This window comes from Apus apus, chromosome 2 (genome assembly GCF_020740795.1).
Source record: "Apus apus isolate bApuApu2 chromosome 2, bApuApu2.pri.cur, whole genome shotgun sequence".
Taxonomy (NCBI): domain Eukaryota; kingdom Metazoa; phylum Chordata; class Aves; order Apodiformes; family Apodidae; genus Apus; species Apus apus.
The window spans coordinates 116,023,740-116,050,845 of NC_067283.1; the positions used below are offsets into that span (position 1 = coordinate 116,023,740).

At 37.8% G+C, this 27,106-nt stretch overlaps 1 protein-coding gene across 1 annotated transcript in view; it reads right to left on the bottom strand.

Moving 5' to 3' along the window:
* ATP6V1H (ATPase H+ transporting V1 subunit H) overlaps positions 1-27,106 on the bottom strand; it is a 44,744-nt gene that overhangs the window by 10,466 nt on the left and 7,172 nt on the right. The window contains exons 3-13 of the mRNA XM_051610135.1: positions 26,600-26,702; positions 25,064-25,153; positions 20,374-20,487; positions 17,377-17,481; positions 16,167-16,220; positions 13,275-13,372; positions 11,668-11,860; positions 9,035-9,213; positions 8,128-8,253; positions 5,311-5,412; positions 3,063-3,176 (exon numbers count right to left, since the gene is read on the bottom strand). Coding sequence (XP_051466095.1) covers positions 3,063-3,176; positions 5,311-5,412; positions 8,128-8,253; positions 9,035-9,213; positions 11,668-11,860; positions 13,275-13,372; positions 16,167-16,220; positions 17,377-17,481; positions 20,374-20,487; positions 25,064-25,153; positions 26,600-26,702 — 1,278 coding nt within the window. The remainder of the gene's footprint in view (positions 1-3,062; positions 3,177-5,310; positions 5,413-8,127; positions 8,254-9,034; positions 9,214-11,667; positions 11,861-13,274; positions 13,373-16,166; positions 16,221-17,376; positions 17,482-20,373; positions 20,488-25,063; positions 25,154-26,599; positions 26,703-27,106) is intronic.

The window sequence follows — 27,106 nt, forward strand, 5'->3', positions numbered from 1 at the left end:
TGCCATGGCAAAATCCACCCTCTCCCAGTAACAGGTTTTTACCATCAGCATGGGGTGCCATGACGAACACAGTTCAAGTAAGATTAAATTACAGGATAAATTACCAGTAAGTGATGCTAGAAATATACCTTTGCTCCCTGCTTCATCAAGCGCACGCTCGTTTATCGTGCAAATGTAACTGGAATATTTCACCTGAAGGTACCTCATCTGAAAAGCTGACAGCAGTTACTGCTTTTGCCAACCTAGCTTCACCACTTAACAGAATGCCTGACAGCCCGATTTCCCCCACATTTACCCCCAACTTAAAAAACCCCTAAGGAAAAGCTAGCTGAGAAGTCTTAATGAACTATTCAAATTACTTAGGCGTTAATTGTCTCCAAGTTGAATTATTAGCAGTCTAATGATACAGCTGTGTTTCAAGGGGAATGCCACTACAACTAACCCATGACACTCCCTCGGTTCAGGTACCAGTTTTCCTTCCTTTCCAGACACAGCACTTGCATGAAGCCTCACTTTGGCAGAGCAAGCTTTTATTTTCTAATCCTTCTCTCGGTCAGTTTCCATATCTAGGAAAAGCCTGACTACCTTTGTCATCTTGTGTCACAGACAGTAAATGCAGCATTGGTCCATGCCAAAAAAACACTTGCGCTGAGTGAAGTAACTGGCATACCAAAACACATGGAAGCAAAGGGAAAAATGTTTGTTTCCCCAGCTCTGGAGAGCAAGGTAAGCAAAACCTTTAAGTTCCTGAGTAATCCATCTTATGACAAAGCAAAGCTAAATAAGTAGGCACTTGAACTGCACTGTGCAGCAGTCAGGGGACTGTGCTTTCTCATCTCCCCACACAAACTATGAAAAAGAAGAGCTTCTGACACACATCAAATGCCAGATCTATACAAAGACAGATCTAGCTTCCCACATATAAACTATGTGTAATTTCCTTACCTCAAGCAACCTGAAGTCCATTCCAGAGGGAATGCTACTTCGGTAACTACAAGCCAAGGAAAATGTGTCCCAGAGGCTTGTTGCAATAAGAATTAACCAAGAACATATTCCCTATGGAGACTACAATGCCGACCTGACAATAGCACTAACTTAAACAGATCCTTTTTGTTAACACCTGTGAAGATCTGAAACTAGATGTTAATTGCAATCTGAGTCTTAAGGTTCACAAACTGTGAAAAGCAGGCAAAGAAATCTTTGTGCCATTAAAAAGGCAAGACAAATGTAGAAGACCAGATGTGATGTTCTAAAAATGAGTAAGCTTAAGTTGAAAATGAGAAAAAGCCAAGTTAGGCATCCAGGAAAACTTCTACAACCAGTGAGGTCTGTGCTGGAGAAGGACAAGAGTTACATATTTTTATTGCCAGATTTTCAAGACATCAGAACACACACAAAGACATGTCTCCTCTGCAGAACTTCGGTAACTAAGTTTTCAGAATTCAGTAAATAAACCTTCCACATGGTAACCTCCATAGCTGGTTTATAAGACTCAAAATGCTTCAAATATATCAGAACAACATTGTGAGAAAAGAAGCATATCACCAAACTGAGAAGCAGAGTGAAGCACAATACACGATACTGTACTGTGTATTTGCCCCAAAATCAGATGGAACATGATCACACATTTAGTCTCCATTTCCACACACTCAAAAATTTGATGCTATTTACCAAAGTTGTTCTTACAGGTGGAGAATATTAACTCTGGATTTGTCATGGTAGGTTGTTTAAATATGTAATTTTTTTTCTCTGCTATAGAAAATTCCCACAGCATACAGAGGGAAGAAGTGGGATAAAATTAACATTGTAACACCTTGAACTCCATATTCTTCAGAAGAAAAAGGGGGATAACTAGCTTTGTTTAACAGAAGATATGCTGCAGGGAGATGGGACAGGAGCTTTTGTCAGCCTTGCTACCCTGTAGCAAGTATGCGACTTAAAGAACCCGCCAATGTGCTTGATAAACTTTGTTCCCCTACCACTTTCACACTGTTAGCATCATCACTGCTCAGCCTTTTGGAAATTTTTCAGTCTGTCAGAGGTGAAAAAACTGACAACAGTTAAAAGTAATTCCAAGCACCAAGCTTCAAATAAGTTTATATTAAGTTTGAAATTAAATTAGTTGTTTGTATCTCAACATCTATGTTCCAATGTACTCAGAAGTAGTTGCATTTTCTCTCTGAGGCAATGCCAAATTGGAAATATGAGCTTTGGTGAAATCATAATTAACAATCAGATTAAGAGTTCTTAATTAGTGTTTTTAATTTTCCATGCTTTATGCTTAGCATACCTAATTAGTTTGGCAAGATATATAAAGCTGTTACATGAACACCAAAGTTTTTCAGAACTTCAGTCCTTACAGTGCTTCACTATGAAGGTCTGTGCTCTGTTGAAAAGGCAGCATCACCCACCAGCAAAAGTTCTGTGGCAGAACACACCAGAACTTCGGGGGTTTGGGAGTTTTATTAGATAAATAGTTAAAGAACTAGTCAACAAACAAAGAAAGAAAAACCTCCCTTCAAATGCTACTCTCAGCAACTGATGGAACAGATACCCGTGAGTAACCTTCCACTTCATTTAACAAACCACCCCATATGCCTCTGCTACTGCAGGAGCTCAATAAAAATTGTACTTGCACTCCTTAAAATGGCAACAGAAAAACAACAGTATAGAGTGGAGGAAAGGACTAGAGCAAAGAACAACAATGCAAAAGAATGCTCAGGCATGCATTTCACAAATAACTGCCAACTGAGTACTTGAAACACCAACTCTTACAACTACATCAAGCTACTGCTTCCTTTAATTGAGATTAAGTAAGCTTGCTAAAAAACCTATAGACATCCTTAACATTTTGTAACTCAATTCGACTACAACAAAAATAAATAAACAGAAAAACTAGCTACAACCTCACACATCAGCATCAAGTTGCTTTATTGTTTAAGAACTGCAGTCTTACACATTAAAATATCATTCCCCGCTTAAAGAAATGTACTGTCTTGAATCCTCTCTCCACAGCCCAAGTTTTCTTACTAGTAGTAGTATGTTAAATAATCTTCTCGTACCAGTTATGAACCATCAGCTTCTGCACAGCCAATAGTGCATTATAACGAACTTGTTGGTCTTCATGATGCATGTGGTTCATTACCAGCTGTTTACCACCAAGTTGTTCAATCACTCTGAAAGAGAGGAAGGAAACAGGTTTTTTGACATCAGCTTCTGGGTAGCTATCCTATCCAACCACTTCATATGCAAGGCACCAAAAGGTCAAGTCACTGAATACTGATTACAATAAAACTATTTATTTCCTAACACGTACATCTTACCTGACATGTTACAAACGCAGGTATCTTACACCACCTACTGATTTTTACTTTAATTTTTTTTTTAGAATTCACAACATCAGGAAGTGTTTGTAGTGGACTCTTCTGTTCACTACCCACTTACATAAATTTTGAAATAAACAACCATTAATGAAGAAGCCCTTTACAGGGAGGGTTATTTGCTTTACCCAGCTTGCTAAAGAACTTAATACTGGCTCAAGAGGATTAGCAGGGTACAGCACAATCAATTATTAATTTAGGAGGAGGTTTGCCCTCCCCTCCATAAAGAGATGATAACCAGGTCACTCCCTGTTTGTTTGTTTTGGGGTTTTTTTTCCCCAAGATCCAGTCTGGCACTGCCTAATCCAGAAGAAGTGCTTGTAATCACGCCAATACTTATTAAACCAGCCACTTGGTACTCCTCATAGCGCTTTTTGCCAGTCAAGCTGTACTAGAGGCACAGCTAGTCTTGCACATAAGTTAACAACTCCATAAAAACGGTGTCCTTGAGCTGCATCCTTCATTGCCAACTTCACCATAGTAGTCAGCCTTAACTTTCAATATCTGCACCAAATCCCACACAAAATACTGATGAAACCTTGTATCACATGTCATGAATTTATAATTTCTTTAAAACAAACAAACAAACAAACAAAAAACCCAAAACCGAAAAAAGGAACTGGAAGGCAACACACTTAAAACCTGAACAAGTATCACCATCCAGATGACTCTCTACACACGGCATTTTGGTCTGTCATCACAAAGAAAATATGCAGAGAATTTGCAAGGAATATATAAACTGATTAGTCACTGATTTGCATATGTTTTTTTATTATCTGTTCTCACCGGTCACTGAGTAATTAAACATTGTATCTTGTGAAGATGCTATCGCTTGCATTAGTCTTAACCTGATGCTATCCTGCAATTCTAAGCTTGTGTTAGCTGTCTGCTCTTATTACTGTTCTTTTCACTGTCAAATTAATGCATTACTGCTGCACAACACACCACATTTTTGTACACTTCAGAACCATATAAAAACAATGTGGAGATAAAAAAACAAAGTTCCCCATTTCATTTCATGACTTAGGCAAAAACTATCATGGGGACCTCAGGGAATACTATGTGCCAACCATATTAAAACATTTAAAGAAATTTCACACAACAGGAATGCATCCCAGAAAAGTATCATTGTTTTAAGCGAGAAATCCTCATGAAGAATAAGAAATTATTAGAACTTTAACATGATTCAAAAAACCTTTTCACTCGCCTTAATTTTCCTCAAATTTTTATTCATTACTTAAATATAAGACCACTGTACACAAACACAAGACTGAAATGCAAACAAGAACCTTTTCCTCATTACAGGACTGACTTGGACACTGATCTTTCAGGAAATGAAAGTAAAAGAGGTATTAAACTCAAAAGCATGTAAATATCAAAATAAAAAGTTGAAAACCTATAATGACAAATTAAAACAGTATTTTGGAGGACAGTACATCACCATGAAGTTATGGCTGAGAACATGTAGAATCAAAGAACAGCATTACCATTCTTTCATAGCACTGCCCAGTGCTTCAAACCAGTTGCCAGCCACGTGTTTCAGACCAAAAAGTAAGCAACTGTGAGGAAGGTTCATAGTGAATGTCATTCCTTCCAAGTCCCAAATATGCTCAAAACTACTACTACTTTCAGTTCTGCTCTCCCTCTCCTCAACTTCTGCTTAATTTATAGAAGTAATAAAGCCCAGCAGGCCACTCATGGTACGTGCAGATCTTCTGCAGGGGGTGTTCCCCATAACAACAGTGCACTAAGCCAAAATGGTGGTAATTTGAACAAGTTTTTGGAAGAGCCAGTCTTGAAACATGACTCCTTTCAACTTAAGCATTACCTGCAATCCTTATGTAGCATATTTTAATATAAATAAGCAAAAGAGATAAAGAACAAACTCAAGCTAGTCTCTTGGATAATAGCACACTGGCACTTTTCTTACCGTTTCCCACGTGGATAGTGTCGTACATATTCTCCCACATCGTGAGCAGCTACAGCCAGCACTTGTGGGTCATCAGAAACCTCCAGAAGTTTTGTCAGGATTCTAGGAAAGGATTTGAAACAATCAAGGCCCAGTTGTTGGGTTTTGGGGTTTTTTTGTTGGTTTTGGGTTTGGTTTTTTTTGTCTTTTTTTTTTTTTTTTTTAAATCGCTGATTACTTAAAATAACAAAGCCTGCAACCATAAAAATATTTTACAATTCCCCCAAACAGCAAAGCTAAAATAGAACTTTTTCAAAATGTGCAGTTGCACTTAAAACAATGGAGATCCTGCCCAAGTTGACAGAATTACTAAAAGCACTCACTAGAGTGAGTTTAATGAGCTGCATCTACAAACACCTACACCATTGTTTACAAAATGTCTTATTCTATTATAACATTGGCTTCAAGACCAGCAGTTTTGAATTCACAATAAGCTCTACTAACCAAACATATAGATATTTATAGACTGGGACAGGGGTGGGACACAAACCTTAAGCGTATACAAGGCCAACAGATGCTGCTGCTTCTCTTACACCAGAGACCCTAGTCATGCTTGCATGCTGTTTCCAGCTCTTGCACTCAGAATCCTGGACTACAGATTCAGAAACATTGTCCATGACACAGCAAGGGGTTTTGACAAGCCTTGTAGCTATCAGCCTTCCCCCCAGCTATACCCCTTCCCTCACCTTAACACAGTAGCCTTGCTCAGTGCAGGACAGAAGGATGAGAAAGGCAGAATTTTATGGAGGACACTATTATACATAGTCATTTAAAAACTGGAAAACATCCTAGCAGTTGAGAACAAAGCAGCACATGGAGCTGAACTGTGAATTTCTCTTGGTTTGAGACCATAAGCTTCATCTCAGAAACACCACTCATGTTTGCTGATTCATTCAGTCAACTAACTTAACAGGTCTAAAAAGCAGTTTTGTCCTGAGATGATGAAAACTATACTTTAAAATTAACTCATATTTAATATATTAGTAATTTTTTTAGCATGAACAGAAATATAGAGCTGTAACAACTAGAAAGCAGTTTCTCAATGCTTTATATTGCCTGCAATCTTAAATTAAGTAGTTCAATCAGTTTTAGTGGAAAATAGCTACCAGTAACACTGTTATCTAGGCAGCAATGAGGAGGGGGGAAAAATATGACACAGACATGAAGGTTAAGCGCTAATAATGAAGCTAAAAAGGTTAAATATATAGATCATTGGAAAATTAGATTTTTCTGTGCTTAGTGAGACAACAAATTTGCTCCAATCACAGAAAGTCAAAAGTTGAAGTTGTTAGGTAGGTTAAAAACTCTAAAACAAACAAACAAACAACCCCAAAAACCCAAACATTCTGGTAAAATTAGATTACTATGGACACTGTCTCCCTAGAGGCCAGAAAGTGAAATACAAAACACTTTTCATTTTAAAAGAATGCCTAATTTGGACAAGTAGGAGTAGAAACATGAACTGTAACACCCATAAGAAGACACTGAACAATACTGCTAAACAAAATACAAGTCCAGCACCACTTGTTTAAGAAGTCAGTAAAGATGGAAAGCAGAGGGAAAAGTAAGTTTAACAGTAAGCTTTAGTACATCAGAGTTAGAAAACAAGTAAGCTGAAAGATAAGGGAAAATCAAATTATGTGTCTTGAAGCAAAAAAAGGATCGTTTGTAAAAGACTCTCCCCACCACAGTGGAGGAGGAGTGGCTGGTTTTTTGTGGGGGTTTTGTGTTTGGTTTTGGGAAGTCTTTTTGGTTTGGATATTTTTTTTTAAGGAAATGTTGTCAATGACTGGCAGCACAAGCACAATTCATTTCCCTAACAGTCACAGAACCATAAGAGATTACTACAGCAAAACATAACAGGAAATACTAAGCCATCATAACAACATCAACTTGATGCTGCAGTTGGCAGCATCTAAAATTACTAAAGTCTATAATCCTACATATTTAGCAATATTCCCTCAGGGAGGAATTTATCAGACTTGTTTTGGTGAGGTTTCAGAGCAGACCAAAATGCACGTAAAACTCAGGATCCGTTTGCTCTTGCCATGCCTTCAAACACCTCACATGCTCCACTAGACCTCCTGCTTCCTGCTAGGTCCGGCACTCATTAGCAAACAGTGAACCAGAAGACCACATATTATCAGTTGATGACAACATAGTTAAACAACTAAGAGCTCCTACAAGCTATTTAAGATCTAGACATCTTTTGAGTATATACTTTCAGAAGCCAGCAACTAAGTCCTTGACTCCAAAAGCAAATATGAGCTTCAGCCTCACTTCTTCTAACAATCTACATACACCAAACACATTCCCAACACAAAACAGACAACAATGTAATGCCAAGTTGTATTTTCCATGGAACAGCACCACAAGTATTCAAGAAAGGAGCTCATTACTCACATAAATGACAACACACAACACAAAACTAAGACTAAGGTATGGTGAAAACATTTTAAATTACATTGATTAGTATAGCTGTTTTTTTCAGGTGAAAGCATTAGAAGACTCAACAGCACAAATCTGCATGTAAATTAGCTTGCACTAATCCCTCTATCATTGCCATCAACACATTTTGACCAGCAAAAGCAAATAAACAATTCTGATTTTGAACAAAACAAACCACACCTCACAACCTCTTTCTAAAAATAGCAAGATGGTCTGACTTGCTTTCAATTCTAGACATTACTTAGCATTGAAATGTAAAACCTTATTAGATACAGGTTCAGTTAAGCACAGAAAATATTAAATTTTGTGATTAAAGACTTGAAAACTTACTTGAGTAGCTCGTAATTCTTCTCATTTAGTCTTACAGCATTCTCCCGCCAAAACTTCTCAGACTTGTGTACAGGACTCCACTCCAGTCTTCCTGACTTGAGCTCAGAACTGTACTCATCAAAGGAGCTGCAACACAGAAGACATGAATGAAATATTACCTAAACTTCTACGAACAGAGTTTGAACCACATACTCAAGCCTGTCCCTAACAAGACAAAACTGTAGCACAACTTGGTATGACACATTTGGAAGTCAGCTCTCTGCAGAACATGAGAACTGTTCCCCGTCTCAGAGTTCAACACCAGAAATAAGGAAATGCATGGAAGGCAAGAGAAAAAAATTTCAAACACACCCCTTCATCCAACCCAAAGCATATTCCTGAAAGAAAAGAAACTATAGGAAAAACCCAAGCCACATAACCACAGCAAGTGGGAATTTAAATGGCTGTTTTGCCTGTTTTCTAGATTTTAACTTCCCCCACCAAGGATCCCATTACTTGCCCTTTCATCCAATTAAATTTTTGACATGAACTACAACATGCAGCTCAGTTTAGGCACAAGAGCAAGAACTAGGTAAACACTAGTAAAAACTTGAGTTAATCTGTCCCACACAATGTATTCTAATTAGGTAGTCTTCAGCCTAGGCTGTGATTCCTGCAAGATCCCTCTGAAATCCCTTAAATAATTTATCAGTTATGAAGATCACATACCCAAAAGTGAAGACTTATCTTCTAGCCTGCAAATACTCACTTAGAACAGGAAACATTCATATAAAACCAGTATCTCTGTACACTCTATCAACTAGCATTTATGTATCATAATTCTGTACATTATTTAGCCTTAAAGAAAAAAGGTTTTGCCAATGTTCATATAACTGTATTTTTTAAAAGTTCACACTGCAAAGCATACCTAAGGTCTTGCACGCTCTCACCAAGCTTGTCCAGTAGAAATTTTATATCTTCACTTATGTCTTCATCATCATATTTCTGCTGATCCAAATTCTCTAGCTGCTTTAAAACTTTACACTGAATCATGGCAAGAGCATATTCTTGGCGAGTTTCTCTCTCAGTAGACTTCTCTAACAAGTTCTAGAGAAGTAAAAACGTAGTCATTTTGTTTAAGAATAAACCATTTTGAAAAAAAGGGGTATTTTTAAGAAACTAATCATCTGGGATTATAATTTTAACTTTCTGTGCAGCAATAGCATAAAGCATAAAGCAGGAAATCCTTAAATAAATAAAAAAAAACTAACCCAAAAAAGCCCTGAAGTCAGCCTTCTAACTCAAGAGTTACTATCTAGATTAGATCAGCTTCTTTTGAACTTGGGAATACTCCAAATAGATATTTTTATTCAAACAGATGCCTGTTGGGAAGCCTGGAATTACAAGCACAGAATGTAATAGTCAAGTTCTAATGTCATTTATTCATTACATTTCTACTCAATTTAATCAGCTTCAAATTATGTTGTTTGATCAGAGCTAACCACCTGCACTTTTTGATAAAGCTGAAAACATGAACTCCATTTAAAAGACAAAGTCCTTAACAAATAGAGCATGTGTTCATATAAATAAGCTTTAACATCTGCCAGAAATGAGCAATGAAACCATATCAAAGGAATATGACTGCACCACTCTCATTCGTGTCACAGAACCATTACATTTAAGGTTTCTAAGATATCAGACATCTACTGGTTAGAAACAGAGAACACTGCAAACAGATCTTGAAATGTGCATATTGAAAATAAGTCATATTACTGCTTTTCATGGCCACATACAATTAGCTTTAATGTGCAAAACCCCCCATATTTTTATTTTAGCCAGAGAACCAGGAAATAAAAGATAATTCGCTGAAAGTCATGCTAAATTACTTAGAATTATGAGTGCTAATGACAGCCAAATTAAAAATAAAAATATCTTAAAAGTCAAAATTCAACAAGCTGAAGGAGCAGGTAGAGAAACAAGTCAAATTAGGAGAAATCAAATAGTAGAAAAGATATATACAAGTTGTCAAGACCCCTGTGATGTACAGTGAGTACAGGCAGGCAGTAGGGATGATTAAGCCTAGTTCTTTATGCAATTCACCTTTTTTTTTTCCTCCCCCCCATAAACTGATACTGGGGCCTCTCACACATATTTTGCATATGCTACCAATTTAAATTTTGCTTCAGAACTCACAGCTCTGATGTCTAATTTCTAATCTATTGGTTCCTGGCTGCCACTTTGTAACCTCATCTTGATGCCAACACTAGTCTTTAATGTTGGAGAAAGAAAACTGCTGAGTTAATTTTTCCGAAGCCTGTAACTGAACCATTTTACTAATTCTTAGCCTTTATTTATTAGAAGAACTTGGCTTCATTTTTGTCTCTTCCTGCAAAACACACTAAGTCTAAGAGCTAGCAATTATTTCTCCTATTATTTATTACCTTAGAATTGGAATAAACTGCTGAGCCCCTCAACTTCTTTTTTCAAGCTGTCCTGCTGTACATGCCTGCTTAATTCTAACATTAAGATGCTAAAGAGCACTAGAACACCTACAGAGATCTACAGAGATCTACTCAGAGATCTACCTCATTCTACTGACTTCCTTCAACAGGTTAAATAGCATATTCCTATGATCTACCTTATCCAGAAATTTTTCCAAGCTTTGGATAAAGAGACCATTTAAGTCACAGAGGAAGTATCTTTACACAGCTTGTTATTCCTCATCACAAGTCAGTAACTAATGATTTGCTCTCTCCATCCTAATTTACTTGCAGCACCTACTACTGGAACACCATCAATACCCAGGAAAACAAAAAGGTACCGAGATCTACACCTCTTAATCAGGATCCAAGTCTTGTTTTGAAACAGGATTACAAGTTGTTACAGAATTCCTAAATTACATACAAGACACTTGACAAGCATGTACATCAAACTATGGGCACATGTAGAATTAGCATCTGTGAACAGCAACTGATACTCTCACAATGAAAACAGCAAGTTTGGTGCTTAATTATTTCAAATTATTTTAAACGGGATTTTCAGCAATTTTTAGGTAATGTGGACACAGTAAGTCAATTAATAAGTCCTAAACCATTATCTTCATTCATCTTGACAAAGCCACCAAGAAAAGATTTTTTTAGGCTAGTAAATAAAAATAATTTCCAGGTCGGTCAGTTGGACAAACAGATGCATGACTAGAGAATTTTTAATTAAAGTTTTATAACACAAAATTTATCAGTTATTAGTAACTAGAGTATTTTACACTAGTACTAGTAGAAAAAAAGAACTAAATAAAGGAAATCTGTAGTGCCTGGGTTAACAAAGGGGTTTTTTTAATCAACCTTTTTTTAGGAAATAATTGGGTAGCAAACCTTTATTGCCTGTAATAGCATAGCTACTGCCAGTAGCAAAAAGCCCACAAAGAAAAAAAGAGAGGGATAATTAAGCTTTCAATCCTGTTTACTGATACTGTCTAGCAAAAACAGCTGCACATCAGCAACACCTGAGACCTACTCATTTGAGAGAGAAGCACAGGGCAATTTGCAGTCAGCAGACACTCACCCGAAATGCTGCAAGGATGATTCTAGTTACTTTCTCTTTGACAGATTCCTGAAGAATATCCGACAGCACTGGAACAATATTATACCGACGGAGATATTCACACATCTGGGGGCTAAATGCCAGCAGCCATACACAGAAAATCATCTGATACTGGAGCTGGAAGCCACATTTGTTGCTCAAGACGCCCATGATACTGAAAAATTAACATAGTAGATGTTTTTTAAATAATGACTGCATAGATTGCATTGCTCCACTACAAAACATTTAAATAAATAGTTAAAGTGTCGAGGGTGAGTATGCAACATAAACTTCACAGTACCCTGAACCTGTATTTATCATTGTACAAGCAGCTTGTTCAGAAAGCCATCTTTTAAAGATGCAGTTACTTCCTCCTTAAGTCTTACAGCTATAAAAAAGCTTTTTTCATGTGAACTGATGTGGTACTGTATCCATCTTTAGGTTCACAGAGAATTTTTTTCTAATGGCACGTTTAGACCATTATTTGTCATTCTGTGAGAAAGAGAGAAACATGAGGTTGCTCCTTCAGAGTTAAAAAAAGGAGTAAAAGAAAAAAAATTATACAAATTCAACTTGTTTCCTTAATTTTCTCTCTCCACAAGAGTGAGTAAGCTGAAGTAATCCTTGTTTAACAAGTGAGTCCTCAGAAAACAGCTTATAGATACAACACATCACGTATACTGCTGGAGAAGAAGTATCACGAGATCTCCAAGTGATGCAGAAGCTTTGTTCATCTGAAGTTTTGAAAATTTAATAAACAATTTGCAAGTCCATTCCAAAAAAGCTAAACCAATTTAAAAAAACCAAACAAACTACTTCAAGATCATTGCTACAAAAATTAAGACAAATTCAAACTTGCTAAAACACAGGGCTATTGTAATGCTTTAACAGTTTATTGAACAGCTTCCTTGGTGAAAAAGTTTCTTTCAGGAGTGTCATCTTGACACATGAACATCTTTTGAACTTACACTTCACAGGCAACTTTGAATTTTCTCCATTTCAGAGTACAGGAGTATTTTTAGTTGAAGTACAAATTGCATAAAAACCATTCCAACAGAGACACATATGGCAGAAAAGTTACAGACAGGCATTTTTTAATTCAGATGTGTAACAAAATCGTAGCCTCATGCAGAGCTACTTAAGAAGAGAATCTGGATAAAAGAATGACTTATTTGAAACCACACAGAAAAAAAATTAGTTTAGACCTAGAACATGTTTCTCTTTTCACTAATATTTTCAGACTGAACAAATCTCAAATTGTAAGACAAGGAAGATCAGCAGAAACTGATTTTGTAAGTCATTGTTCTATTAAAAGAAAAACCGAGCATCTTCAACTAAAGGCAAATGGCTGTATTCCCCTTACTTAAGCAGTTCTTCATGAAGAGTAAAGTAGCGTTAAAGCCTCAACACTGGTACCTATATCTGCAAGATAATTTGCCTATTTGACTGTACTAATTCTTGAAAACAAATAGGTTTTGTACTCAAAGAGAGCAGCTGTCTTTTGCAGGACCTCTATTCCAAAAGAAGTCACTGGGAAACATGCTACTCTAAGTGCAAGCATATCTATGTAAACTGTAATTAATGCTCACCAATTTACTCCATCTGCTTCTACCCACGCAAAGCGATATTCATTGACCCTGAGCATCAGCTGCAGACATCCAGCAACACACTGTACATACTGGGAACTCTAGGTGAAAAGAGGAACACATTTCTTACAAGAAGAGTTAGGTAGAAAGGGCTGAAGTTCAGTTTTCCAAAATTGCATACTTGAACACACATTTCTTCAGTGACACTTCTGAGTTAAAACAAGTTCACCCTTATAAAGCTTCACATTCCACTATTAAAAAAAAAATCATGACAAGAAAAGGTGGGAATCAAAATATAAATGGAGAAGAGTTTTGAATACAAAAGAAGTGTTATGCAGTTGATACCCTTTTACATTATCACAACAGATTTCTACTGCTGGAACCCATTGGAACATACTTCTTTTAGCATCTAAGAACGAAGCTTGTCTCTGATTATACTGCCAGAGCCCTTTCATCCACAGAGTCAATTGCTGTTCCACTGAGAATACTGGGAAATAAATCAGTAAACTGGCTACCAAGCGTGAAGAAGCAAGAGGCCATCATAGAAAAAGGAATCTTGACCTCAGGATCTTCCCGCTCCCATTCTCCAACACAAAACAGCAGTGATATCATTACAACTGCATATTTTCCTATGCATGTGCCACACTAAGTACCATGCCTAACACAATGAGATGTATATTTATACAAAAAAAATACCATTAGAAAAATAACTGCACAAAATCATCCTCAAAGCTTAGCTTTGTATTTTATTTTTTTCATCTTTTCATTAAAAGCTTAGTACAGCATACTGTGCTACAAAAAAAAAATGAAAAAACAAACAAACAAAACCAAACAGTAGAACTAAAACATTCCCATCAGGAAAACACACAGACGCAGCACTAAATTCTGTTTTCATTCAGACTACTATATGACCAGCCACAAAGACAGAATCATCAAACAGTTTTTCACTGCTAAAAGCATGTATTTTCTGGGCAGTGAAACATAAGATGGGCTGCATTTCAAAAATGGGTTTTGGTGAACGCATTGCCCTTCCACTACACCAAAAGAACGACTCCAAGGTACAACAGAAGTGGCATTTTTTTTATCTTTTTCTTGTGGCATTATCTCCACTAATACTCAGATTAGCTGCTGATACATTCTTGGGGGGCTTCTTCCTATAAGCCTTTTTCTTTACTAAGTGTCTTGGAAATCTTACAGTAGATCACTCACATAATACAAGGTCAAAGCTTTCATACATTTAATGGAGTAAAGAAGTTGGCAATCTCATAAGAAGAGAAAATAAACAGAATTCATATTAAAGATTAATTCATTATTTGTCTTTTATCAGAGATTAAGATCTTTATGTAAAAAACTCAGTCTGAAAACCCAAGCTATATCATCACACAGAACATTCATTTCCTGAGTAGGTATTCACTCACACACACCATGCAAATAAAACAGCTATTAACACACAGACAGCCTTCCTTCCCCAAATAATTTCTTAATTTATCTGCATCACCAACCTGTGTACTACTGAACTTGGAATTTTCTTTTTAAGGAGTCTTTCATAAAAGCCTTCTCTTCCAAAACTATTATAATTTAAGTTTTATAATAGATCCCAGCCCCCATTTCCTGTGTAAAATGTTACATCTGCATCTCTCATTTACTCTGAAATAAATTAGTAAGGACTTGCTTGGAAATACTGCACAAGCTAGATCTGACATCAGAACACTAACGAAGTCAAGACAATACTTACTCAATTTAATTATCCTATGACATATTTGCACTGTCAGTTGTGCTGCTTTGGGACCCCGCAGTGGTACAGTATGTCCATGCAGTGCCACAGAACAATGAATACAGAATTCTAAGCAAGTTAGGAGAACTCACAGCTCCATAATGAGTGGTGTTGTGTGCTGCAGAACTATGTACACTTTTAAGGATATATGACCGAGGGCTGTCAAGTCTAACAAAGCCTAACAGTATGGCACATAGAACTGCATGTGAAATACTGAAACGCTTCAGCTTCTACGATCAGGCTGTACTTTTACCCTCTATCCATGAAAGATCATAATAGTCGTTCATCTTTTCTATTTTAAACCCCAGTCAGGTGGTAATTTAAGACACTTTAAACTAATGACTACATTTAGAAGAAAAACGAATTCCTGGTTCATATATACATCTCCTGAAAAACTGAACACTTTCAGGTTGCAAAAGGAACAAAAGACTAAACTGAATTCTACTCCATAATCAAAAGCTACAATAAACAGCCTCACTGTGCCACAATAAAAAAAGAAAATCCAGTGCCATTTGCATTTGCTGTACTGCTGCAGTTCACCCCCAAGCTCAACAGCCATTGAAATGATGGTATATGGTATGTGCAGTTTGGTGCAAACAAATACTGATGTGAAAAGGGCAATCCATCTTCCCCTGAATTCAAGCTATTCAAATATGAAAAGCTTACAGCTTTGAAAACACTCTTGTAATTTCATGTGACAAAGGTTGAGGGGCAATACAAGCTTTAATATCTGACGTGCCTTTCCTAAGTTCTGCCCATCACTTCTTAGTCTCAGGTTTCTTCTGCAAGTCCAACAGTTCAGTGCTAAACACTCTGTTCAAATATTTACTTAATTGCATATCATTTTTTCAAGTTTCAACAAAGAAAATGCTAGATACATCTACAGTTTTAACAACCCAAACCAACTTGTAAAATACATAGTTCCACCACCAGCACCTTCTGTGAAATCAGTGTTTTAAAAATACTTTTGTTTCCTGGCGCCATCACCTGGCACTCTGCTGTCGTACAGTTCTGATTCCAAGTACTTTCTGACACCAATATGGCTTTGAGGCAACTTAATCCGAGGAATGGGTATCACCAGCCCAAAACTGCAAATTGACAGATTTCTAAGATATACTCACATCACTAGTGGAGACTGCTCCTGCTTCCACAGAACCCCCTGTGCCACGTAGTTTCTAGAAAAAAAATAAAAGCTTAAAATCAGAGCTGTCCTTCACCCATCCAGAACTGTTGTTACCAAGTTTCTTTCAGTTCTCCCACCTCCCTAGTCACAAAAAGAAAATATTAAGAGTCTATTAAATACTTTTCCTGCTCAATATGTTATGTTATTATATTGTATTTATTTCACATACATACTCATATCTAGAAGAAAACGCTTGGAGTTGATCAAGATTTGGGATTTTTTTAATTTATTTTTCTAAGTTTACATTTACTTAAATACTTTTATCCATCTTCATCACAGAATATGAAAACTGTTCTCTTGAAATTTCAACTTTTAGAGAAAAAATTAAAGCTTTTTCATAAACCCAGTTTGGAAAAAAATGAAAAATAAACTGTTACTAAACGTACTGAATGTTTCTCTGCTCTCCAGAATCCACCTCTGCTGCAACACTACCTTTCAGAATGACAAATCACTGGGTTTTGACAAGGATTGAAGGGAAATTCTCAAAAATTAATACAAAAGAGAGTGATTCATCTTTGAAGGACAAGCCAGCAGTAAGCAGTTCATACTGCCCAAATGCCACAAAGATACTGTCCAAATAAGTCAGGATTTATTTAGTTTCAAGAGACGGAACTAAAAATACAAAGTTGAAATCCACTTCCCTCTGCCATGTGCTTCCCAGCAGAAAGCTGAAAACGAAACAAAATGCAAGGAGACAAAAACTACACTATAAGGGTGATGAGACACCCTGGCAACAGAGAGGTTGTGGATGTCCCCTCCCTGAAAGCGTTCAAGGCCAAGTTGGATGGGGCTCTGAGCAACCTGATCTAGTGGGAGGTGTCCCTGCCCATGCAGGGGGGTTGGAACTTGATTCTATGAAAAGCCTTCAACACGTTTTCTGTGACCAGAAGAAAATCAATGTTAAGCAAAAGAAAAGGCAAAAAAAAGCCTTCTTTTTAAATTTTCATTTACTTTATTAGAAAATATAAAATCTTAACTTAAAATCTATGTGTTTGAATACAGGATTTTTAGCTTTAAAAATGACAAAGTAAAATTTCATTTTAAATAGACAAAACTAAAAATATCTCTTTTTTTTGCACACCAATGTATTCATAGGCTCAAAAAGATTCCAAAGTCACTGTAATGTTTAAACAGAAGTAGCTTTTTACCTGTGAACTGAGCTGAGTTTTAATCCAGTTGAAATAGTAATTCAAGTCACTGCCTTCCATAAGTTCCCTCCCCCATGCAGCCAGTTTAGCAATAATTCTTGCTGCCTGAAAAAGAATGCAATAAACAGTTTTTTAAATGCAGCAATTTCAGGATTTAGTGACAAGTTCCTATAAGCTCTGGAAACCAGGTTTATGTAAAAGATGGATTTCTTCTTACAGAAATCTACCTGTTTTCTGTGTAGGAAACTCTTCATACCTAATAACTTTGTTTCTTCAGCTTTCTGCTGCTTCTACTTCCAAGTAACTAGTGTATTTTCACAATGCTATCAGATAACTGTAGCTGATGAAATTCACAAGATGACAATGAAGAACACAAAGAGGTGAGAAGCTAACAATGGACTACTGCTGTAGGACACGACTAGAGTCAGAAATCCACCAACAGTAAGACACTTAACAGCCTAACACATACATGTGCAGGCTTACTTTAAGCAACTATGGCATATGCAAACACAGTAATTGCAAAGTATTTAAGTTTTTGTACTTAAAGCAAGTCATCTTCAAGAAGGGAGGGGTTTCAAGGCCAGGAAAAAAGGAGCAGAAAAATCAAAAGGTGAAGTAGAATTTAAGAATGAAGCTGAAGAGTAAACATGTAGTCAGGTAAGGCATTTTCGTGATGCCTACAGCACAATAATACATACAGCAAGAGTGTATTTCTATGCCAGCCTTTCCAAATTATGTTTGAAGTAAAACTACATTGCAGCCTGCAATCTACAGAAGTATTTGATCCAGTATTAGATCTAACCAAGTAACTACTGAAGCAGGGGTTTGCTTGCCTGCATACAGCTCCATGCAGTGAGGAGACTATTCCAGGCACATTTCCACTCTACTGCATTCAGATGAGCAGCACACCACTGATTTCTAGAGGGATCATGAGCGAGAGTCCAGAACAATCTCTACACTGAAATGCAAAAATTCACTTCTGAATGCAGCCAACTAACCCCATAAAATCCCTTCAGCCTCAGAACATGAGATATTAGATCTCTAGCTTACCATGCTCCTCAGATAAAACTGCTACCTGCCCCTGAATGAGAGTATTCATGCCCAGGAGAATTTGAGCCAGGACACAGAGAAAAAGTTTTTTTTTTCTATCTATGCAGATGCACTGCTGTGGCATCAGAAGTCCTCCAGTGTGCACAGTAAGGAGGAAAAAACAAAACAAAATTCAACAACAAAAAAACTCACAACACAAACCTAAAACTTAGTTTCGAAAACATTCATGTGCTTTAAAAAAATATATGCACAAAGAGTACTAAAGGGCATAGTATGGGAGGAAACCTAGTGTTTTAAAGTGCATTCACATCCCATGAGGTTCTATGTGACTTGAAAGTTATCTCTATATTTTGGCAGTAACTAAAGAAAACAGTATCTGAGTAACACATCTGTGGCCATAGAAACACTAGACACAGAAATCTCTATAATATAAATTTGAAAGTCACCATTCCAGGGCAACTAATTAGTTCACACAGCAAGGATCTAAAAATTACATTTTAACTGGAGAAGTCAATATTGTCAGAGTTAGCTCAGACTGCACCCCATAACCTGATTCCACAGCCACACAGTGAATCAGTTGCCCACACGTAAGAGCAAACAGCATGACTAGCCTGGAATACCTTGCTCCTGTAGTGCCACCATGGCATAACACAGGCCAGGGTATGTGGCTTTGTACTTTAAGCCACTGATTTAATTATACTATAGCATGCCAACAGAAACACACGCACTGAATAAAATTCATAGCCATGCACTTTTCTCCCTCTTCAAGCCAGAATACAAGTTTTATTAGTGGACACTAAGGTCTCCATTAGGAATTCATAGTAATATGACCATATTTTTCCCCTACAAGGAAAAAACCTGCTGAGATTAAATGGCCAGTTCTCATCAAAGATAACAGAAGAACACTAGTAACTCCAGAAAAGTTACTCCATATACATCAGCAGCACCCAGTGCCTCAAAGCACAGCAGATACCATACCACGGATGTGGCTGTACTGGGCTTGGTTGGGACTGACTTATTTCTTCATAGCAGTCCATATGGTGCTGTGGTTTAGCTTGGTGACCAAAGCAGTGTTGGTAACACACCAATGTTTTAGCTCTTGCTGAGCAGTGCTTGCACAACATCACCAGCCTATGTTTCTCACTCTTACACTTCCAGCATGTAGGCCGGGGATGAGCAAGAGGATGAGAGAGGATAGGCTGGACAGCTGACCAGAGCTGACTGACTGGGTTTCAGTCTGCTGGTGGTGTGCAATTGCATTTACATCATGTCTTTTTGTTGGATTTATTTTGGGTTCCACCCCTCCACCTTCTTCCCCCCCCTTCACTTACTAAACTGTCTTTACCTTGACCCATGTGTTTTTTTGCTTCTGCCCTCCCAATACTCTCCCCAGTTCTGCTTTGGTAGATTGTGCAAGCAAGTGGGTGGGAGCTTTTATGTCAGATAGGGTCAACCCATCACAACAGCAGGTATTATTTCTTCTCCAGTATGCTTACAAACCCTTTTAAGCAGATTTCAAGCAGCACTACAGTAATTTGACCATATGAGAGAATCAAAGTAAAGACATTCCCCTTTCACGGGATGAAAACTAAAATTCTAATATTTGCACAGCATAAGGAGCATTGACTGGGAGTTGTTACAAAAGTTATTTTTCTAGTTACAGCTTACTGTGCTTAATTAGATCTAAAATCCCTAAAATCCTTGCTTTTCTGAGCCTTTAAAACCTGGTCTAATGTCTTAGGAAAAACAGTATCAATAAACAATGTAACTTTTCTATCTAACATGTAATCAGGTGAAGTTTATATTAAGAATGACTCATCTAAACTGCAAGAGGAAAACTTTCCAGTCTGGGCAGTAGCTTAGCTTCAAACTGCAAAATCTCCTGAAGAAAAATAAACCCAGCATTTTTCTCTACCATCCTCAGTGACAGGTGGATTTAAAACTTACCATATGCACAGTGAACAGATCCTGTCGATTCAACATCGGCAGAAAATAGGACCATGCTGTGTTTTTACCACGTTTTGCATAATCAAAGAAGATACAAACACGCTGATGATTTTCCTGTAAAAATTGGGAGAGGGGAAAAGATGAGAGACTTGTACATTCAACACGAAGCAGTTATTTGTTCCTCATTGTGTTGGCATACATTATCAGAGTGTACCCTGGCTTGTAATAGCCCAGGGAAATTTTTCAGTTTGACAAGTTATTTGTGGATACAGTTCATTTCAGCACTCAAACATTAAGGTTAGAGATTTGGAGAGCAGGGAGGCAAACTTTGGAACCTTAGCTATATCTCAGTACTTCAACACTTGCTTGAGTAAAAACCCTTTTGATCAAGTAAGCAGAATGAGATAAATGGGAGACCAGTTAAATACTGTCATTTTGCAGGGGAACAGTATTCTTCATCCAATCAATTATGCTTGAATAAAGTCCATCCAAAGTTTTCCAAGTATTGTTGCTTCCATACAAAAGCTTCTTGTTCAACTTGGCTGCGTGTGCTACTAGTGAAACTTCAGAGAAGTAAGCTAGCCCTGCCTCTCCATTCCTCTCAACAGGAAATGAGCTCTTCTGGCCCAGAGGAGGCTGCAATTGATTCAGCTTTCACTCAGGCAACTTGCATACCTAGAAGAGGACTTAAGCAAGAGGAGTCCGTTCTCCAGGGCTTCTAGGCTGAACCACAAGAGATGACAAGCACCTGAACCTGGGCACTCTGCAGTTTATTCAAGTTTTTCACCTAATAACCACTGTGAAAAAGCAGGTATTGTGGTCTTCCTTAAAGCAGACTAGAGAAAAGGTCATGCAAACCTGAAGGAAGAGGAGGAACTCTGCTATTTTCTAAGATCCTAGAGTATAGACAGTCTTCCAGAAAACCAGAAGCCTGGATCCTTCTTTTCCTCAGCATTTCCATATACTTTCCAGCCTGGTGGAGAGTAAGCTATCAGCCTAAAGAGATGCCTCCCCTTGAAGTCAAACTACTACAACCAAATATAAAACTTCTATCACAGAAGGCAAAACTGTTTGAAATACTGTAATTGGGAAACTCACACAAGAACATGAATCTCACTACCCAATTAATTTAATTTTCAAACTCACCTAGTAAAGGGCTTTCCTCCATCAGTTCAGCGCCCTATTAGTAACTCTATGGATCAAGAATCAGCAGGCAAGGCTCCTTGTTGGAATAGGATCCATTAAGCACAGAATGACCTGAATGTATCCATGATCCAAATACTGGCATCTCACGAAGCATCAGAGTTGCAACCGCCCCTTCACTGAAAACTATCAAGATCACTGCATCCCCTGAGCTGCAAAACACTGTCCTGATCACTGACTGGGGAAGGTCAGGTGTCACTAGTTCTCCGACAGTCATAACCCTTTCAGTGATTAATGTCCTATATGGCATGTATCAAAAAGCACTCAAAACTTCCCTCAAAATTTATTGTTCAAACTATGGAATAAATTTTTGAAGTGAGATCTCAGGAACACAGTGCCTTGGTGGACTGCCTCCATCCTAAGAGGGCTAGTTTGCTGAAAAATGGCAGTTTTATCAAATAAATCAGTTAACATCTACTACAGAGTCTAGCTAAAAAGATCAAAATGATCAAACTAGAACAATGAGTTCAGTTTACAACATAACTAAGGACAAGACAGGTCTAGAAACAGAAAAGCTGAAAGAACTTCACATGCTGTCCATCAGAAGACTAATCCAGTTTGCTGTTAGGGTGCAGGATAAAGACAGGAGGGAAGGAGCGGGAGAACTGACTACGCCCCTGAAAGACGTAGTGCTGCGACTCCCTAGGCAGCTACTGACTACACTGATAAAAAGGAAATCCTGAAGCTCTCACACCAATAGTTGAATAATTTACCATCTGTCATTTCTGAGGAAGCACAATGAAGCTCAGTTGGGCAGTACTGCTACCTGCACTAACTGCAGTGCAGGTTCTTAAAGATTTGTTAAGTAACAGACTGCGCAGTGTGACAGGGCCACTTATCCAGATAAACTGTTCCAAGTATTTATCAGACAAATAGAATAAGAATTGTTTCCTCAGGGATTCCAATATGCTAACACTCTCTACATTCAGAAATAAGCAGAATGGAGATAATCTTATAAGGCAATCACCACATTAATTTCACTTCTGCCAGCCTCCAAAATAATTCTTTCTTACAATGATGATGAAACCCATAAGCAGAACTACTGGAGCAATCCTAGACACCCAGGCAGGCTTTTGGTCTGCTCAACACAGTGTCTATGATTTTTACAACCTCACAAGAAAAGTATAGGAATAGAGGAACCACAAAGAGTCATTATCGACAGAGGCAAAAACTAATATTGTTACCAATCATAGTTTCTAGACGTTTCAGCTAGAAAGGCAGCTTTCCAATACCATTTGTTTGTCTCATGAAACTGAAGTGAACAACTTTGCTTGAAACAAATTTAGTGAAAGAGTCAGTGGCACCATGGCAGGCAATATCCTTGAACAATTTCTTGCTTAAAATCTTTGCATGTACTACTTACTCCATAAGACTACGTGGACAAGCGACTTCATATGCACTATTGTGGATTCTTCTGTCCATGCAGCCTGTTGAGACCCTGCCCTAAACTCAGTCACACAATCAATGGCCAGAATGATGCCTTCTGACAAGAATGTTGCACTTTGAAAATGGGCAATCAAGGATCCATAAGGCATCATGGACAGCATGCTCTACCATCTGAACATGTCCACAAGAAAACAGGCCTGTTTCAGCCTGCCTTAGTGGAGACACAAGAGGGTTAAGAAGCCCTGGGATGCTGCCATACAGATGCCTGCACATAAGACCTCTATGCCAGCAGCTGGATATCCCTGAAAAATAAAGCCACACAGAGCATTGCAAAAACGAGTATAGCAGAACTTCTGAAGTGAAAAAGGCATCCAATTTCAGACAAAAGCAAATATATACTGTGCACCAATGTCTCTATTATCATGTACCACTATAAAGCCTGGAAAATTTTAAGTAATTATGTGTAACATTCAGAATTCCACAAATGTGACTTCTGTGGTGGGACAAGGCCCCAAATGCAGAAATGTCAGAGCACGACCGTAAAGTCAAGAAAACACATTCATCTAGACACATGACAGAACCAATACAGCAAATAAAAGACTACTCAAACCCATTTTCTTTGATCACCTAGAGCTACTGCAATTCTTTAAGAGTGGGCCAAGGAAAGCCTTTACCTGTGGAGTATTAATTCCACAGCACATGAGACAACATCTGCTATTGCATACTGTAGCTATAGGCTATGTGCTAATGGCAAAGCACATATAAGCAAACCAAGACCTACTAACGCTCAAAATACATTCCCAAGAAGGGCAAGTGAAATGATTAGTTCTGTGGCCACCAACATGATTCACATAGAAAATTAGCCCCATTCTGCAAAAAAGCAGCCATAATAAAAAGTTTTCACACACCAAGACAAAGTTCATCATCAAATGCATAAAACAAAACAAGGTACTCCAACTCAAGTATCCTAATCAAGGAATGATACTAAGGCTCCCTTCTGTCTTTTCAGCTTCTTGATGTTTGTGCCACAGTGGAGAAAAACTAAATCTAAAGGAAAGAGGAAAAGGGTCAGAGAGACAAAGCTGCAGATGGGCATGAATAAACTGCCACCACTATTATTCTAGCAGCAAGGGCACTCACTCAGGGCTCTAATGTGCAGGTACCTGATAGAACCCCATAATCTCCATGTTATACATGCTGTGGAGAGGTTCACACTTTTCAACTTGCCTGTTGACAATACTGAATACTCAGAGCTGGAATTAGAAATCACATGGTTCACCTCCTAGGGCAATGTCCTCAACCATTAAATTATCACTAGACACATTTCACTGTAACCTTGTATTAAATGTAACACCAAACAGCAGCAGAGAAACTGTGGAACAGCCAGATATTCTATGTGAATACCAGAAGAAAACTCTGCACAACTCAACCTATCTTGTCACTCCAACCACTTTCTCTTGGTCTACTACCAAGCAAAGAAATGCAAAAGCAGGATTGAGTAAAGTCTCCTCTTGACTTGTCCAGATCAGCACAGCAGTCCTAACACAAAATTTAACAGCCTGTTCTTGTAAGTCACTGTATCCCATAGCTACAAAAAGCTACATATTTCATTGAATCAAAATATCCTGTTTTATAATTAAACAATGCAGAACTTCAGAACATGTTATGCTAAACAGTCTATCTTACATTGGAAACCTGAAGCTGCAGAAACTACACGCTAGTGCTAAGGTGGGCCAGATTAACACCTTTGTAGGAAAAGTTTCAACATATTCAAGTTAGAAGTCACATCCTATCAACAGCACCGGAAAGAGCCGAGATCACAAATCATCCCTTAACATCCAAGTTTTGTACTAAACATGGCTGAGAACCAACAGAGAGGCATACAGGTACGTTTTATTTCCAGAACATGAACATATATATATACAAGACCAAGTTACCCATATAACTTTAGTTCTAACATTTAACTTCTGAAGACAAGATCTGAAAATTTAAAATAATATTTTAATACAGTATGACAAACCCTGAAGAAACCTGAATTAGGCTAAGGAAACATCCAAGCATGCATTTAAAGACTTAAAAATAAGACAGGTTATTGACCTACTTGCAGCATATCATCTACCATAGTCAGAATGTACTGAACCGTCTGTTCCTTGGAGATATGAGTCATCAAGTTTATAAATGTTTTAGCACACTACAAAAATAAAAGAGACATTAGAATTAGTATCAGCAATTGTCTTAATTCCTTTTGATAATATGAAAGAGGACTTCATTAATTCACAGTTAGGTCTTACACAAGCATTGAGCATCCCAACATCTTATTCAATTGCAATAAGATATGAATACATATGACATTATATTACAAAGACAATTTTCTGTCACATTGATTATTACTCTTTACAAAGTGTTTCATGGCTTTCAAATGAAATAATAAGCACTCACTAATGAAAGTTAGCAAGGTGTTTTGCTAAAAGACTGATTAGAAAAATCTCCATCAGCATCCTTTTATTTTTGGTAGTGAGGAGAAGAACCAAGTAAACTGATAGAACAGCAAAAAACTTAAGAAAGCTCCAGCAGCTTGAATGGGAGGGAGCGAAAACAGGTCACTCTTACCTGTTCATTTCCTATACCTTGTAAACAAATCTTTGTTAATATGTGAGCTGTTTTCTGCCTCCTGAACTACTCTACAGTTTCAGCAATAGATTTAGTGGGCTGAAACAGTCACAACACTGCATTTACCTCCATCCTCTTCACCACATTCAACTAATACTGAAAGAAAAATGGAACTTCAAGCTGCTACACTGTAATTATACATTGGCATCTAATTTTCACCAAATATGTTTTTGTCACTATGCAAATTATGGTCCATTATATTGCAGTCACGTGGTTCAATTTAGAAGAAAAAAAAAAAAAAAATCACACCAAAACAACAGCCTAAATGTAAGTAGAAAAAAAGTGCTGCAAAGTTTTGTGTCTCAAGTTTATACTCTATGAGTCTACTGTTCACCTCATCCCCCCCCAATCCTCGTGATGTCTGACATTGTCTGCTAGAAGCTCAGGCTTCGAGGTTGAGATTCTACTACCGCAAATACCATAAAAGCGTCTTTGAGCATCTTGCCTGGGCTTCATAAGGCAAACAGCATGGGTCACCTATCAGTCTTTTATCAGCTGAGTTTGATACAGATGTCTTGTATCTTACCATGCCTAAAAATTACTCTAGACACCTGCATTAATTTAATCCATCTCAGTAGTCAGTGGACAGTGGTACATTACAGTTGTTCAGCTAGCTAAGCAGAAACCTCACTGGTAGTATCTCTCATCAATAAACTGTTAAGGGAAAAAAAGCTCCAAAAAACGGGTGACTGAAGTACAAGTATGCATGATTAAATAAACTGGGATGAAGAATGACTTGAGCCAGCTTGTCCCACAACACAGGCAAAGTCACATAACATTTAACAATTATTTAATAGGTTTTTAAAAGAATGTCCAACCTCTATCTCGAAAGAAAATAATCATCATAGCAAGTTTTATACTTCTTCCATAACATCTTAACTGTACACAGACAACAATAAGAGTTGGTATGAAAATGTCCTTCCATCCTTCCTGCCAGCAGTTAATTATTAAAAGAAAAGAAAGTTACTTGATTGCCTTCGGTTTGCAACAACTCCTGTTTCTCTTCTGGACTTCTTTTCTGTTCAAATCTTTGAATAAATTCACAGTCTTCACCTGAAATCATCTGCCCTCTGAAAAGCAAAATTTGAAACCATAAGCAATATGAGCAGTTTAGGTGGCAAGACTTGGGTAGCAAGGGGGGCTGCGGGATAGCTTCTATAAGATGACAGCAGAAGCAGTTCCCATGTCTGTGGTAACATATTTATAAAGCAGTAAAAACTGCTGTGCAACAGCAGCCAGGACAAAGGAGTGAGAATATGGGAGATAAACTGTGCAGACACCAAGGTCAGTGAAGAAGGGGGAGAAGGTGCTACAGGCACTGGAGCATAGATTCCACTGCAGCCTTTGAAGACCATGGTAAGGCAGGGTGTCCCCACAGAGGTCCACAGTGGAGCTGATATCCACCTGCAGGCTGTGGAGAACCCCACACCAGTGCAGGTAGGTATGCCCTAAAGGAAGCTGCAGCCCATGGAAA